Below are 15,469 nucleotides of genomic sequence, written 5' to 3'. Positions count from 1 at the left end.
CCAAAAGCTTCTAATTACCCATACAAACTCACAAATAAGTAGATTGGGGGTCTAGTCCCTTTAAAATGCTACGGAAATGGTGAAATATGGTGAATATTATGCATTAAGAGTGTAAAACGTGTATTATCAATTCACTATCGGGTTTCTTCGTTTTTTGTAATTGTATTACTATGACGGATTTTTGGCTTTAATAATAATAACTTCCGTTGCGTTTTATAAGTAAAGTATGATGAGAAATCCCATCACAATATGATCACAATATTAATACCCAAGGACACCCAAGCTGATAAAAAAACAATTAAGAACATAATGCATATTCGAAAATCGTAAAATCAAATGGTTATCAGTAAAACAACAAGTAGCCACTCTTGGTTTACTTTACAATCTAAGCATTAGCAAATAAATTCTATAAAATCCAAAAGATATGACTATCACATTCGTAATTACACAAATAATTACCAAATATAAAAAAGTAACAACAACTTCATCACCTTTTTATTTTCTTCACCAGTACTCCGATTGATAACAATTACTCATTGATAGAAGTTATTCTTAGGAACTTTACTCACCTATTTTTGACAACATCCGTTTGTCGTACTGTCAATGTGTATATACACCTACTAAAAATCACCATATTTTTTCCTCATGTTTTAATTCAATAAAATTATTTTTAAACTTCTATTATTATTTTCTCTACTCTACTCAAAAGTCAAAACCACTTTCATAAAATATTAAAAAATTAAACGGTGTGAACAGTGTAACACTAATTTAACTTTCTTATATAACATTTTCCCGTTACTCTATTCACCATTATTTTCAGAAAATATTAAAAAATTACACCGTGTGAAAAGTGTAACATCAAATTTAACTTTATCATATATTTATCCATCCTATACTCACAACCACTTATAACAATACCATATAACTTACAAAATTCACTCACATAATTATAGGGCACAAACCAAGAATGCTATAAGTTACCTATAGTTTTATGGTTTTCATAATACCATGAAAATACGTTAATGGGTTGTACATGTTAGAGGTCATTATGTTACAATGCTTGTTTACTTCATAAATAGATTCTCACCCGTATACTAAAAAGTTTGCCAAGAAGACAATCAATAGTAGGATTGACAAATCGTAGGCGATATCCATGCGGTAGATCCATTATTTCTTTATCAACACTACATACTTTAAACGTAGTTGAATATCATGAAAATACGTTAATGGACCGTACATGTTAGAGGTCATTATGTTACAATGTTATTTTACTTCAGAAGTAGATTCTCACTCGTATACTACAAAGTTCGTCAAGAACATAAGCAATAGTATAGGATTGACAAGTTGTAGGCGATATCCATGTGATAGATCCATTATTTCTTTATTAACACTACATACTTTAAACATAAGTGAATATCAAACCGCGATAGAATGACCATAATTAGCACAATAACACCTAAGTTCACTCTTCTTATTGTAAGACAACTAAACCCATATATAAATAACATTTTTAAAATACTAGATATTATTTTATTTTGTTTAGTTAAAAAAAATACTAAATATTAATTTGATTTAGTGATAAAAGGCTTGCCCTCATTAGGAGAGACGAATCAAGACTTTAATTCACAGTTTGAACTTGATAAGGGGCGACGGTTTACGAATTTCATCAGTTCCCACGCATAAGGGCATACGGTTCACGGAGTCATGATAGTCAATGATAGGTTTACACGTGAGATCCTCAGCCGTTAAAAAATGTTAAATTAATTAATTAATTTTTTTGTTGTTTTCGACTTTTCGTAACATAAAGTATCTAAGCAATTCTGTTTGTTGGACGATAAAAAAGAAATAAATAATAAAAAATACCTCGTTATTTATAGAAATATTAGTTAAAATAAAAAACTTTAAAACAAAAATAAAATAATATTAATGACGGTTTTGCCCTTCGAAGACTAGTCATCCGATTATAAATAGTCCATCGTCAGCAGCTTGACAGAACATCATCTCTCTCGAACACAAATTAGGGTTTATTCGATACAAACCCCCCAAATCACCATTAATTAATTCGATAACCCACACTACAATTAACCTCAATCCAATCCAAATTCAACCTCCACACATTCCGAATCAGGTACCTTTAACCTCTCCGCATTACTCGATTCTTCAATTTCAGTCTATTGTTACGATTACATGATTCTACTTAAATTCTAAGTTTTATTGCAATTAAGTGGTTGTTAGTGCCGAATCGGGTCCTCAATTGAGTCAATTTGAATGTGATTTGAGTTTTGGTTGAGTTAGTGCAGATTATTGGAGATTTGGGTGATTGAATATTGGGAATTAGAAAATTTTGATTTTGGGTTTGTTTTGTTTAAGTTGATAGATTGTAAGATTCGAAAAATTGGGTTTTTTTTAAAAAAAAAAAATTGATTTTTTTTCTTTATTTGGGGATTTTGGAAAGTGTGGTTTATTATTTGTTTAGTTATTTTTGTGTGACTTGACTTATGACTTGTGATAGCATGAGTTATGTGTGTATTTTTTTTGCTAGGTACTATTTTAGATGCGTTAAAATGTTCATTAAAGAGTTATATTTTAGTTTTTTTTTATCTAGGGTTGTAAACAAGCCGAAAGCGACATGAATAGCTAGCCGAACGGAGTTTTTTGTTTGTGTTCGGTTTACTAGTTAATGTTTTGGTTGATTGAATATTGGGAATTAGAAAAATTTGATTTTGAAAAATTGTTTTTTTTTTTTTATTTTTTTTTTATTTTTTTTCTTTATTTGGGATTTGGAAAAGTGTGGCTTAATGTTTCTTTAGTTATTTTTGTGTGACTTGACTTATGACTTATGAGAGCATGAGTTATGTGTGCTTTTTTTTTTGCTAGGTAGTATTTTAGATGCATTAAAGAGTTATATTTTTTTTATCTAGGGTTGTAAACATTCCGAAAAGAGACATGATAGCTAGCCGAACGGAATTTTTTGTTCGTGTTCGGTTTACTAGTTAATGTTTAGGAATTATTTGTTTTGTTATCGGATCTTTAGTTTTGTCACACATTTGACGTTTTTCTTGGTCATACAGTTTAAGTTGATGTTTTTGTAATTTGTTCGTTTCATGAGTAAGTTTATTTTGTTTTACATATTGTTTGTTATTCATTTTGTGAAGTACTGGTTTGTTTGAATTAAACAGTAAATGATCTGTAGTTCTAAACGATTATGGATTTTTAATGCGGAATCTTACAAGTTCATGTAATAATGGTGAAATCAACAATAATAAATCAAGAACAAATGATGTAAAGAATCTCTTGCATTTATTGTATTTAATGAAATTTGCATGAAATGTTTACAATGAAGATCCACACCCTCACTACAATTATGTAGCTTTATTTATAGTCCCGAATACAAGAAAGGATTTAGGATTTAATTACATTTATGCCTCTCCTGGCTCTCGTGTGCAATACCAGCTGTCAACTACAATTACACCGGCAACATTCATACATTCGTGTGGAATGTCACACGAAACCCTTTACGCGAAACCTTGATACTTCCGTTTAAGGGTTTCGTGTAAATAAACTTTCGCGTGCACTTGATATTGTGAAACTGTGTCTGAGATACACGGATATATGAATGTTGCGGGTGGAGTTATAGCTGCGGGTTAGTATTGCATACCCTTTCTTCACGCGAAACCTTGATACTTTTGTGTAAATAAAATTTTGCATTCACTTGAATCTTGATCGTGCTAAACCGTGTTTGATACGCAGTGATCTCAAATCTAGGTCCTTGCACATTCTATCCATTCTCAGGTGATAATGGTATAACATTCTCACTTGTGATAGTGATTGATGGATCCAGAAACAAAGAATTTTGGAAAAGGTATGTTGTCATGTAATAAAAATAAGTTTTGAATTAAATGATTTAAAAGGTTTTATGTATCTTTTTTTCTGACTATTTGTTGGTGTTGATAATGTAGGGCTGAGGGAGTTGACAGGTGCTGTGGATCTCTTAAGTTATTATAAATTGTTACCTCATTATGAGTTCTTCTGCAAGAAGTCACTTCCTGTGTCGATTTCAGATACACATTACCTTCATGATATTGTTGGAGACACAGATATTAGAAAAGGCGAAGGGATGCAGTTAGATCAGCTTATTAACAGCACATCTGTATCTAGAGATACAACAAACATTCGTATACAGCCGTTTGACCTAAGCACTTTGAACGAAGCCTTTCATCTTAAGGAGACCACGCCTGTTGACCTCCCATCTGTAAGATATTCCTTTATGTTTGCTGCTTTCTAACGTGTTAAATATGATTTTTCAAGACTGGCTTAATTTTGGTTCGTTTCGATTTTGCATGTAATTAAAAGAATTGAAAAAACCGAAGCGACCTAATGTATTTATTTCCATCTTCATATTTGAATGTACTTTATAAGAATTGAATAAGTAGTGTAATCCAAATATTTTAGCCCAAAGGTATAATAATCAGTTAATCATTATTTAACAAAAATATTTATTCCCATGTTAATTATTTTGGACCAAATATACGTCAGTCCAAAAATTTAAAGCCCAAATGAAATTTTGAATTTTTTGTTCGGTTTGACCCAAAACGGACCCGTGCACACCCGTAAGTTGGTTTCATAAGCAAAATCTGTCTTTTTTGTGCGGGCGAATACCAGCTGGGCTGTGCTGATCTGCAAATAAGTTTTGCTCAATTTAAATTAATATTTAATGTGTTTGTTATGATTCCGAAAACAATAATAATGTGTGTTGTTTTATAGTCCGAGAAAGGAATGCCTACTATAGCTGGAAAATCAAGAAGTGAATCAAAGGATAAGGATAAGAAGCATAAAAAACACAAGGACAAAGACCGAGAAAAGGACAAAGAGCACAAAAAACATAAGCATCGACATAAAGACCGAAGTAAAGATAAGGACAAAGAAAAAAAGAAGGATAAAAGCAGTCATCATGACAAGGTTAGATCAATGCTAATTTTGGTTAATAATAATTACAATAATATTCGAGAATCTAATGGTGTTACTTTATTCTAACGTTTCAGAAACGAAAGCATGATGGAAACGAAGATGTTAATGACATTCACAAGCAGAAGAAAAGTAAGGTACTTTGGAATCATTTATATTACATTTTATGATTTTTTCAAGTTCCTTGTTTTTATTATTAATAATTTTGCAGCACAGGAACTCAAATATTGATGAGATAGGAGCAATAAGGATAGCAGCTTAAAGTGGTGTATATTATTGTTTTTTCTATTATTTCAAAATGAGGTCCTTAGTTGCATGCTGTAGCCAAATTAATTGAGGTACTAAAGTGTTTACTTATTTTATGGGGACCCAATATGAAATATGAATATTATTATTTCTTTTTGCAGAATAGTTTCAGGACTAATTAAAGGTGTTCAAGGAGGTGGATTCACCTTTTAAATTAGATTTATTCAAGGTATATTTTGTTGGAAATGAGACTTGTTTGTTGTTTGTTTCATAGTTGGGCTTTCATATAATATAAGACAGTGGTTTAAACTTTTTTTGTTTGGTATATCTAGTCTGATCATTTTTTAAAAAAACGTGTAAGATATTTTTCTGTTTTTCACTAGGAGGCAAGCTTTTTTTGTAAAATATTAGTGAGGTAAGAAGATTAATTATATTGGTATCTAGAGTAATTAGTAAATATAGGTCAATACTCTTTTAAATATGTAACATTCTTTTCTATACGCGGTTCAAGTAGGTCTTGCTTTTGTTTATCAAGATGTGTCGTGTTAAAAAACAGCTAAGAAAATACGCATGTCAAAAGCAATTTTGACGAATTGCGAATGTATGGTGCGTTGGTGAGATTTTTCGTCTATAGGTAGAAGTTATTCTCATGTCATACTTAACACGTATTTCAGAATTACCACATATAGCATGCAAAAAGTGATGCACATAAATGAGCTAACTAGCTTGTCATAATAATATAACCATAAGGTGTAACACATCTAGTATGTTTCTATAAGGTTTTGCAAGTACTACTGGCCTACCAAAAAGGCACAAAAGTGACAAATTTATCTACTGTTGTGTACTTATATTTTGAAGATCCACTAACTCATCTTAATAGATCTAGGGTTATAATATCGTCATGAAAATCACGAACATATGTTTAAAACATGGCTCTTTTAAAGTTCTGTTAATCACAAAGGAAGTAAGGAAATTTTTAAGAGTCAGTAATGTATAATGCATAGGTGAGATTTTTCTCTCATTTTCATGACTTGGAATATATTTCACAATCACCAAATATAGCACACAAATAAGGTGCACATTAATGAGCCAACTTGCAACATGATCAGTAAAGACTTGTTAATATGACTTAGAAGGCAAAAACATCATGTGTTGTAACACATGGTGGTCGTTTTTGTTTAAGATTTTGCAATACTACATAAAGTGACAAATCTTTGTACTTTGTTGTGTACTTAAGTTTTGTAAGAGTAATGAGTTACCAGATCTAGTATCATAATAGCTTAAAATACTTTCGGTGTCCAAAAGCCTATTTAGGGCATTCGTAGTGATGGGTAGAACTAAACTCGTTTCTTCTGCCACGTAGGCAGTGATATATTTTCAGTGAGACGTTAGTAAATATCTTTATTATTATGTTTCCATTGTGCGCGTACGTACGAAGTGCATGTGTGTAACGTTTGATGGTTACAAGCCTAGAGCGAAGAAATCTGTGATAAGTGACAACTTTGTTTTTGTGCGGACAACTTTGTTCAAAAGACAAGTTTCAATACAACACTAAAAGTTATAAAGTCTCATATTTCTTGAAAGCTTTGGGACAAACTCCTTGAATATTACTTTCATATATAAACCATTGTGCATATCATATAAGTAAGATACATGATCATAGTAATAACAGGGCTCAAACAACTACATCATTTTAACCAAATATTCCTACTTTTTATGTTAAATAATTTTTTTTTTTAGATTTTTAGTTTCATCAAAAGTTCATCACATAGCTTCTTAATAATTATATTATGAAGCTACCTTTGAATCAAGTACATGTAAGTTTTAGAAACACGCCTATCGATTTAGAGACTACATCTTAATCGGTTAAGCCTCTTAATGACTCAGCAAAATGTTAAGGAAAAGTCACCGATACCATTCAGCTGATACATTATAAAATCAAATATTGTTTTTAACATTTTTTAAAAAGACTTGAATAATAGAATAATAATAATAGTTGCATATTATTGTTGAAGTGATGTTTTATGAGACTTCATCCTAAGAAACAAATTTCAAACAGAACTTGGTACCATACTTGTCTGCCATTGCCAATCACCTAAATCTTAGCTGCCAACACACCACTTTGGCACTTTAACCTTCTCCTCAAAAAATTAATACAAACTCATTCATATGATCATCTTCTTCAATCCAATCTAAATTTGAAGAATGTATAACCTCCAAACCATGAAAATTTATTACTCCTTAGCTTTCATATTCCAATGTACAAACTCTGATGACACCGCGGTACACAATCGCAGGACGCTGCATCAATCATTCTTCCCATTTGACTCACCCGCGGCCACCCCGTCGTCTTTTTCGTCGTCATTTGATATTCCATTTACCCCGCCTGCCGAGCAACCGTTTTTCCCCAAAATTCCAACTCCGCCTCGTCCTCCTCCTCCTTCGCCCGCTTCTTTCCCTTCTAACATTCCTTCCACCAATCTTCCGAATTCCCCGAAACCAGCAAAACCAGTTTCGGGCAAATTAACTGCGACTGCGGCCACTCTGGCTATTTTTGCCTCAATTGTGGCCGCAGTCGCAGTTGTTGTCTTTTTAAGAATTCGGAAGCGGAGAAGGCATGATCATAATGCGAAAACTCATGATCAACAACTTGATGCCACGGAAACAATCATTCAAGATTCCAATTTTCATAAACTGGATTCTCCTGAGCTCCGTCCTCTGCCTCTGATACTATTAGTAATAATAGTATTGAAGAAGACTTATCCAGTTCCAGACCGGCATTTGTTGCAGTGCCGGCGGATAACTATGAACCCGAAAGAATAAACGGTTTGGATTATTCGTCTTGTTCATCGAGTTCAGGCCCGGGTTGTCCCGCGAGGTCTATATCGTTAAGTACTTCGCCACGGGCTAGTTTGAGTTCTATAACATCTAGCCCGAACTCGCCCGACCTTGTTACAATCCAAACCGCTCCTACACCACCGCTGCCGCCACCACCACCGGTTCGGTCACCGGTTGAAATGCTTAAGGAAAATGAAAAAGTTGGAACCTCAAAACCGAAGTTGAAACCACTTCATTGGGATAAAGTAAGAGCAAGTTCTGATAGAGAAACGGTGTGGGATCAAATCAAATCCAGCTCCTTTGAGTAAGAAACCAAACCGATTTAACGAGCGTGGGCTCGTTAAGGCTTGAGCTAGGCTCGTTTTAACTTAAAAGGGATCGAGCTCATCTCGTTTAGAATTCTATTTTATATGCTCGTGCTCGACTTATTAATAGTTATTTAAGTCGAAGCTTGAGCTCGGACTCCGCTCATTTATTATTCAGGAACTTTTTTAACTATTTATACATAGTATTTATAGAATTACAATTTTAGTTTACAATAAGTATTACTTTTTTATAATTATCATAATGTTATATATAATAATAACATCTATTATATAAATATATTAAATAAAACTTACATAAACAAAAAGCTAGTTTAGGTTCGTAAGTCCACTCGAGCTCGATATATGAGGCCCGGGCACGAGCTTGATATTTGAAGCTCAGGCTTGAGCGGCTTGAGCTCATCTACTAAATGAGCCTGAATAAAAGCTCGGGCTCGATTCGAGTTTTTAACTAACCAATCTCAAGTAATTCACGTGCGGCTTGGCTCGTTTACACTGCTATTTTTGACTACAGGTTAAATGAAGAAATAATCGAGACATTATTCATCGTAAAGACACCAAAATCACCCACCACGAACCGCCCAATTCCACCATGGCCACGAGCTAGCCAAGAAAACCGAGTTCTTGATCCAAAAAAGTCTCAAAACATTGCAATTTTACTTAAGGCACTCCATGTAACAATTGAAGAAGTTTGTGATGCACTTTTGGAAGGTAATTTGCTTGAAATATTCATTCAAATATTCATCTTTTTATTATGAATTTTGTACTTTTGCTTATTTTCACGCGTTTTTTTATATATTTGATAACTAGTGTTTTACCCGACGCGTTATGTCGGGACATGTCGATAAAATCCGGGTGATGGTAAAACCCAAGCCTTGTCGAATTCGGTTGGTTTCGTTTACGCGTGTTATTGTACCGGAACTAAAACCAAAATAATAAAAAAATAACAATATTGGGTGGCGTCGGCCGATAAACTCGGGTGTTGGTAAAATCTGACCGTTGTCGATCGGACGTTGAGGCGGAGAGTATACGCAAATTGGATTTGTTTCTGTCAAGTCCGTTACATCACCAAAACTAACATAAAAGAAAAAAAAAACAAAACAAAATCAGCATTCGGTCGGTTTTTGTCATGTTTGTTATGGTACTGGAACTAAAACAAAAAACATTGAGTCTACTCGAATTCGGTCGGTTCTCATCACTTTTGTTATGGCACTAGAACTAAAACAAGACAAAGCAAAATACAAAATTGACATTCGGTCGAACCACAACTAAAACAAACCAAAAAAGACCAAATAAGATGCCGTAAAGTGGCCCAATCGAGACTTACGTAAACAAAATCGAAAAAAAAATCAAAATTGAAGTGGCTATACAGGATTGGTGCCACGTGGACCAATCGAGATCCAACGACACCAAACCCCTTAATTGTTATATATAATAATAATTGTATTCGTATAGGCAATGCGGATATGCTTGGGATGGAGCTTCTTGAGAGTTTATTGAAGATGGCTCCAACTAAAGAAGAAGAATGGAAGCTAAAACAATGTAAAGACGATATGCCTGTTAAGCTCGGCCCTGCAGAGAAGTTTCTAAAGGCGGTTTATGATGTACCATTTGCATTTAAACAAGTTGGTGCAATGCTTTATGTATCAAATTTTAAGTCAGAAGTCGAGTACCTTAAACGATCGTTTCAAACTCTTGAGGTATAATTCTTTGCTATAGCTTTATTTTTATTGGTTGTTTTCGTGTTAGGAGGGTTAAGTAACGTGTTAGAACATGTTTAACTTGTTTTCCACGTTTTTCGGTTAGCTTTAGCTATAAAAACACTACTAGAAAAAGAGAGATGTTTTTCTACAACTAAATTTGTAGGAAATTTTTTGAAAAATCCAGTTTCTAATAGTTTTGCAACAAAAATTTACGTTGGAAAAACACATGCTTGAAAATCGTTTTCAACAATTTTCCAACAAATTTTCTTACAAAATTGCTACAAAAACATGTGGTTGTAAACTGCCTACAACTTTCCTACAAAAACTATTTTGACTTGCATAATGTTTATTGGATACTATTGTAGCAAAGTTGGAACTTTTCTTTTAGTTGGAAATCTGTTGTTGAGACTACTTGTCGTAGGAAATTTGTAGGAAATTTATGTGGGAAAATAACTTGTTTTCTAGTAGTGAAAAACAACCAAAATTAAGTTCGCTAAAATTTATTTTTATTTGTATTTTGTATTCTCGTTTTTAGCTATAAAATACCAATGTGGGGATACCTACTCTGTAGAGGTGCATGCCTATTAAAGAATAGCATCATGCCAAACACATGCAAGGCAGTATTTTTAGAATTATTGGTGTAACGTAGAGCAGAAGTAACATTTTATTTGTTCAAACAAAAATTTATTACAGGTTGCATGCGAAGAGCCTAGAAACAACCGTATGTTTCTAAAAATCCTAGAAGCCGTTTTGAAAACCGGAAACCGCATGAACATGGAACAAACCGTGGTGATGCGCACGCATTCAAGCTCGACGCCCTCCTTAAACTCATTGATGTCAAAGGCACCGATGGAAAAACAACGCTTTTACACTTTGTCGTTCAAGAAATCATCAAAAGTGAAGGCGCTCGCATCTCTACTCCTGAAACCAACGACACCAAGTGTCGCAAACTCGGTCTCCATCTCGTCACTAATATTAGTTCGGAACTCTTAAATGTCAAAAAAGCCGCAACCATAGATTCCGAGGTCCTTCATAGTGACGTCACGAAACTATCCAAGGGCATTTTCGACATTTCACAGGTGGCCAATTTTTTTTCTTTCCTTTTGTTCTTTTTTCAACTACGTTTCCAAGGTCTGAACACTCACCATTATTTGGTTAACACAGCTGGTCAGATTAATCGACACAACTTCAGACAGACAAAGATTCTCGGAATCTATGAACATGTTTATGAAAACTGCGGACAAGGAGATTATCCGGATTGAAACACAAGAAAGTGTGGTGTTTTCGTTAGTTAAAGAGGCTATGGAATATTTTCATGGGAATTCGGCTAAGGAAGAAGCTCATCCTTTCAGAATATTCATGGTGGTCCGAGATTTCCTAAATGTTCTTGATCGTGTTTGCAAAGAAATTGGTTCGATGACTGGATTATGATCAGTTCGGCTCATAAGTGTCTGCTTCTAGTGAACCGGACACAACCCAAGGGTTTTTCGTCGTTGTAGGTTATAAGCGCATTCTAGCTTGTTTGTTTATGTATATATGCATCATGAATTTAGAAGATTTTGAACGTTAGTATGTAATAGATATAAATATATATGAAACGTTTCATGAATTTAGAAGATTTTCGTGTCAAACCGAAGATTTTGAACGTTAGTATGCTTTGAACTTCAAATACGCACATTTCAGGCTATGAAATGAGTTGCGTGATCCTTAATATATGAAATTTTATTACTCTACCTCATTTTGTTGTAGAGTGATTGTTATTAAGATACAATAATTGTACAAGTAGAGTAAATATTATTATGCTACACTGTACAAGTAGAGGAATTATTTTTCCGTAAGTTGAGCTAGAGTCAAAATTTTCAAATAAGCTTCTTATATGCCAGACTACACCAATGTTTAGTCATTCTCAAGGAAATGTTCTCATAGGGTTGATCGTGTATGGTGTGTATAGTAACGAAATAACCAATATTTTGATTTATGTGTAACATGATCGACGATAGGAGCAACATAGAAGAATAACCAATGTTTTTTTAAACCCTCTTGGTTAACATTTAGATTTATCAAAAGTTAGGGTCGTGGACTAAAAAGAAAAAGAAAGATAAATTGAAGATTGGGGGACCATATTTGCAAGTTTCTAAAGATCACGGACCAAATTCAAGATTTAGATGACATCACATGGACCAACGGTAAAACTTACTTTCAAATTTTCAAATTTAGACCGTTTTATAATAAATTATATTTAAGAATGTCTTTTTCTGTTGGTAACAACATTTAAAATTAAAATAAAGCACCTAATGACGTTTGTGTAACGGACCAAAATTCAAAATTATTATTGTGTAAGTCAAAAATATTTTGAAAAATGAACGTTGTAGAACGGTCATACAAAAGTTCTACATATAAGTGAGTTTTTCTAACTTAGACGTATTCAGTGTCGTTAAACCTATCTCTCTTTCCTCTCTTACTTTTCTTAGCGTCTTGTTTTACATCGTTATCTTTGTCTAAAGATATATATTTCAAGAAAAAAGTTTTTATCATGTATTCGTTATCTTTGTCTAAAGATATATATTTCAAGAAAAAAGTTTTTATCATGTATTTCAAGTTTTACCATTTTGCTCCAAGCATAACTAGGAAGCATGATCAATCTTCCAACAATATTTCACATTGTTCTTGGCCAAAAAAGTCTTTAAAGAAAATGCATGCTCCTTTCCATGTACGTGATCATACTCAACGTGATGCTACTTTCGCCCACGGTGGTAATGGCAGACAAGTACGGTGTTACTGTAAGATGGGGTTTCTGGCGGAGCTAAGGAGTGAAAAGGCGCAGAATGAGTTTGTGTTTGTAGCGGCTAGGGTTGAGGAGTTGTTTAATAACCCCGGTTTGGTTTTAGGGAAGCCCGAAACGGTGCAGGTGCGTGAACCAAAAGTCGGGGCGATGGACCAATTATATACACTTACAAAAAATCTCTAATCATCACCTATTATATGTTGTTTATTCCATTTTTCATATTTTGGTTACACTTATAAAAAGATTGGTTATTTGTAAAAGAAAGTAGCTTGTTGAATAATAGATGGAATAATAATACTAGTTGTATAGACTATAGATTCTTGTTGAAGTGATGGTTTATGAGTCTTCATCCTAACAAACAAATTTCAAACAAGAATTTGGTACCATACTTGTCTGTCATTGCCAATCACCTAAATCTTAGCTGCCAACACACCACTTTGACACTTTAACCTAATACAAACTCATTCATATGATGATCTTCTTCAAGCCAATCTAAATTTGAAGAATGTGTAACCTCCAAACCATGAAAATTTATTACTTCTTAGCTTTCATATTCCCATTTACAAACTCGGGTGACACCACGGCACACAACCTCAGGGCGCTGCACCAACCATTCTTCCCATTCGTAGTTGTTATTGTCGTCGTCCGATATTCCATTTAACCCGCCTGCCTGCTGAGAAACCGTTTTCCCCCAAAATTCCAACTCCTTCGCCTGCTTCTTTTGTTGTAGAGTGATCATTATTACGCTACAATAATTGTACAAGTAGAGTAAGTATTATTACGCTACACTTTACAAGTAGAGTAATTATTATTTCATAAGCTAAGATAGAGTCAAAAATTTCAAATAATCTTCTTATATGCCAGACCACACCAGTGTCTAGTCGTTCTCTAAGGAACTGTTCTCGTTAGGGGTGTTCAAATTTTGATTCAAATTCGAAACATTCGAAACTCGACTCGATTCGAATTCGATTCGTATTCGAGTGTAGTAATCAGATACAAATCGAATACGTATTCATGATTCTTTTTAGTTGATTCGATTCGAATTCAAATTATATAATATATTAACACATATTTAATTTATTAATTTTAGTTAAATTCGTAAATAATAAATGTCCAAAATATAATAATTAATCCCAATAATCCATACTAATGTTTCTTAATTTTGCCAATGTGAATGTTGAACTTATTATCATGTGGTATTTTAACTACTTTAAACTTATATTTATGTGTTTACATCGATGATTTTGGTTTTTGAAGTTTTTGACATAGGTAAACTCGAATCAATTCGAATTCGAGTTTCAAATACGAATAGAATCGAATTTCGAATATGGGATATAATACGAATCGAATAATCCAACTCTTAAACAAATATGATCTGAATACAAATACCAACAAAATAGTAAACTATTCGAATTATTCGATTCGATTAACTTGGAAATTCGTTATTCGATTTGATGATCACCCCTAGTTCTCGTAGGGTTGATCGTGTATGGTGTGTATATTATCGAAATAACCAATATTTTGATTTATGTGTAACACGATTGATGATAGGAGCAATGGAGATGAATAAACCTATAAAACAAATGTTTTTTTTTTGTTTTTTTAAATACCCCTTTGTTAACATTTAGAGTTAACAAAAGTTAGGGTCTTTGACTCTTGGACTGAAAGAAGAAAGAAAGACAGATTGAAGATTGGGGACTATATTTACAAGTTTTAAGGATCATGGACCAAATCCAAGAATTAGATGAAATTACATGGACCGAACGCAAAAGTTAATTCAATTTTTCAAAATTTTAACCGTTTTACAATAAATGGTATTTATATTTAAGAATGTTTTTTTCTGTTGATAACAACATTTTTTTAAGTTAAAATTAAGCACCCAATGACATTTGTGTAACGGACCAAAATTCAAAATTATTAGTTAATATTGTTGAGAAAGTCAAAAATATTTTGAAAAATGAACGTTAGTGAACGGTCATAAAAAAGTTCTACTTATAAGTGAGTTTTTCTAACTTAGATTCAGTGTCGCTAAACCTATATCTCTTTCCGATCTCACTTCTCTTAGTTTCTTGTTTTGCATGATTTTCTTTGTCTGAAGATTGATATTTCAAAAAAAAAAAAGTTTTGATCATGTATTTCAAGTTTTACCATTTTGCTTCAAGTATAACTACGAAGCATGATCAGTCTTCCAACAATATTTTACATTGTTCTTGGCCAAAAAAGTCTTTAAAGAAATGTGTGCTCTTTTTTCAAAAGAGCCATCCCCAGATCAACGAACCATGTTTGTGACCTTTTCAAAAGGTTGCCTACTCTCTGCCGATGAACGAACCATCTTCCATTTCATTATTTTCCGGTGAGAAAATTGGGGAGAAGCTTATTGGTTTACGGAGGGACGCAAACTGTCTGGCAGAAAACCACATGGACTCAATCGGTTCATTCTAAGTTTGAGGGATTCGAAGTACCTCCGCCAACAAACCACAGAGACGCAAACGAGAATTCTCTATTTTCATTATGTAATTCAGAGACGCAAACGAGAATTCTCTATTTTCATTATGTAATTCACTTGATTCTGCTTAGCTAATTTCCTTTATTTAGTGATACTTTGTATA

General features: G+C 33.3%; 2 protein-coding genes across 9 annotated transcripts; both read left to right on the top strand.

The window, feature by feature from the left end:
- Positions 1-1,958: 1,958 nt before the first annotated feature.
- Positions 1,959-5,668, top strand: LOC143631891 (mediator of RNA polymerase II transcription subunit 19a-like). 8 transcript variants are annotated; one of them, XM_077100520.1, is made up of 7 exons: positions 1,959-2,128; positions 3,751-3,862; positions 3,960-4,252; positions 4,765-4,959; positions 5,043-5,097; positions 5,182-5,303; positions 5,378-5,668. In XM_077100520.1, the coding sequence occupies exons 2-6, from the start codon at positions 3,832-3,834 to the stop codon at positions 5,202-5,204; spliced, it is 597 nt and encodes a 198-aa protein (XP_076956635.1). In that variant the 5' UTR covers positions 1,959-2,128; positions 3,751-3,831; the 3' UTR covers positions 5,205-5,303; positions 5,378-5,668. The 8 variants fall into 8 exon arrangements, with proteins under 8 accessions (XP_076956635.1, XP_076956638.1, XP_076956634.1 ...); XM_077100523.1 differs by having other exon boundaries at positions 1,960-2,128; positions 5,177-5,303; positions 5,378-5,666; XM_077100519.1 differs by having other exon boundaries at positions 1,960-2,128; positions 5,373-5,652.
- A 1,766-nt stretch (positions 5,669-7,434) lies between these two features.
- Positions 7,435-10,203, top strand: LOC143631846 (uncharacterized). Its single transcript, XM_077100471.1, has 4 exons — positions 7,435-7,826; positions 7,949-8,353; positions 8,887-9,083; positions 9,828-10,203. The coding sequence occupies exons 1-4, from the start codon at positions 7,435-7,437 to the stop codon at positions 10,076-10,078; spliced, it is 1,245 nt and encodes a 414-aa protein (XP_076956586.1). The 3' UTR covers positions 10,079-10,203.
- Positions 10,204-15,469: the final 5,266 nt, after the last annotated feature.

This window comes from Bidens hawaiensis, unplaced genomic scaffold (genome assembly GCF_021521415.1).
Source record: "Bidens hawaiensis isolate Kalapana, Puna unplaced genomic scaffold, B.hawaiensis_p1.1 tig00006258_1, whole genome shotgun sequence".
NCBI lineage: Eukaryota > Viridiplantae > Streptophyta > Magnoliopsida > Asterales > Asteraceae > Bidens > Bidens hawaiensis.
This window is presented reverse-complemented; position numbering and strand designations above follow the sequence as displayed.

Coding starts and splice junctions, on each gene's coding strand:
- LOC143631891 (XM_077100518.1), top strand. CDS start 3,832: ATGGATCCAGAAACAAAGAATTTTGGAAAAG. Junction 3,863..3,959: donor AACAAAGAATTTTGGAAAAG/GTATGTTGTCAT, acceptor TTGATAATGTAG/GGCTGAGGGAGTTGACAGGT. Junction 4,960..5,042: donor AAAGCAGTCATCATGACAAG/GTTAGATCAATG, acceptor CTAACGTTTCAG/AAACGAAAGCATGATGGAAA.
- LOC143631846 (XM_077100471.1), top strand. CDS start 7,435: ATGAAAATTTATTACTCCTTAGCTTTCATATTCCAATGTACAAACTCT. Junction 7,827..7,948: donor AGAATTCGGAAGCGGAGAAG/GCATGATCATAA, acceptor TGATACTATTAG/TAATAATAGTATTGAAGAAG. Junction 8,354..8,886: donor ATCAAATCCAGCTCCTTTGA/GTAAGAAACCAA, acceptor TTTTGACTACAG/GTTAAATGAAGAAATAATCG.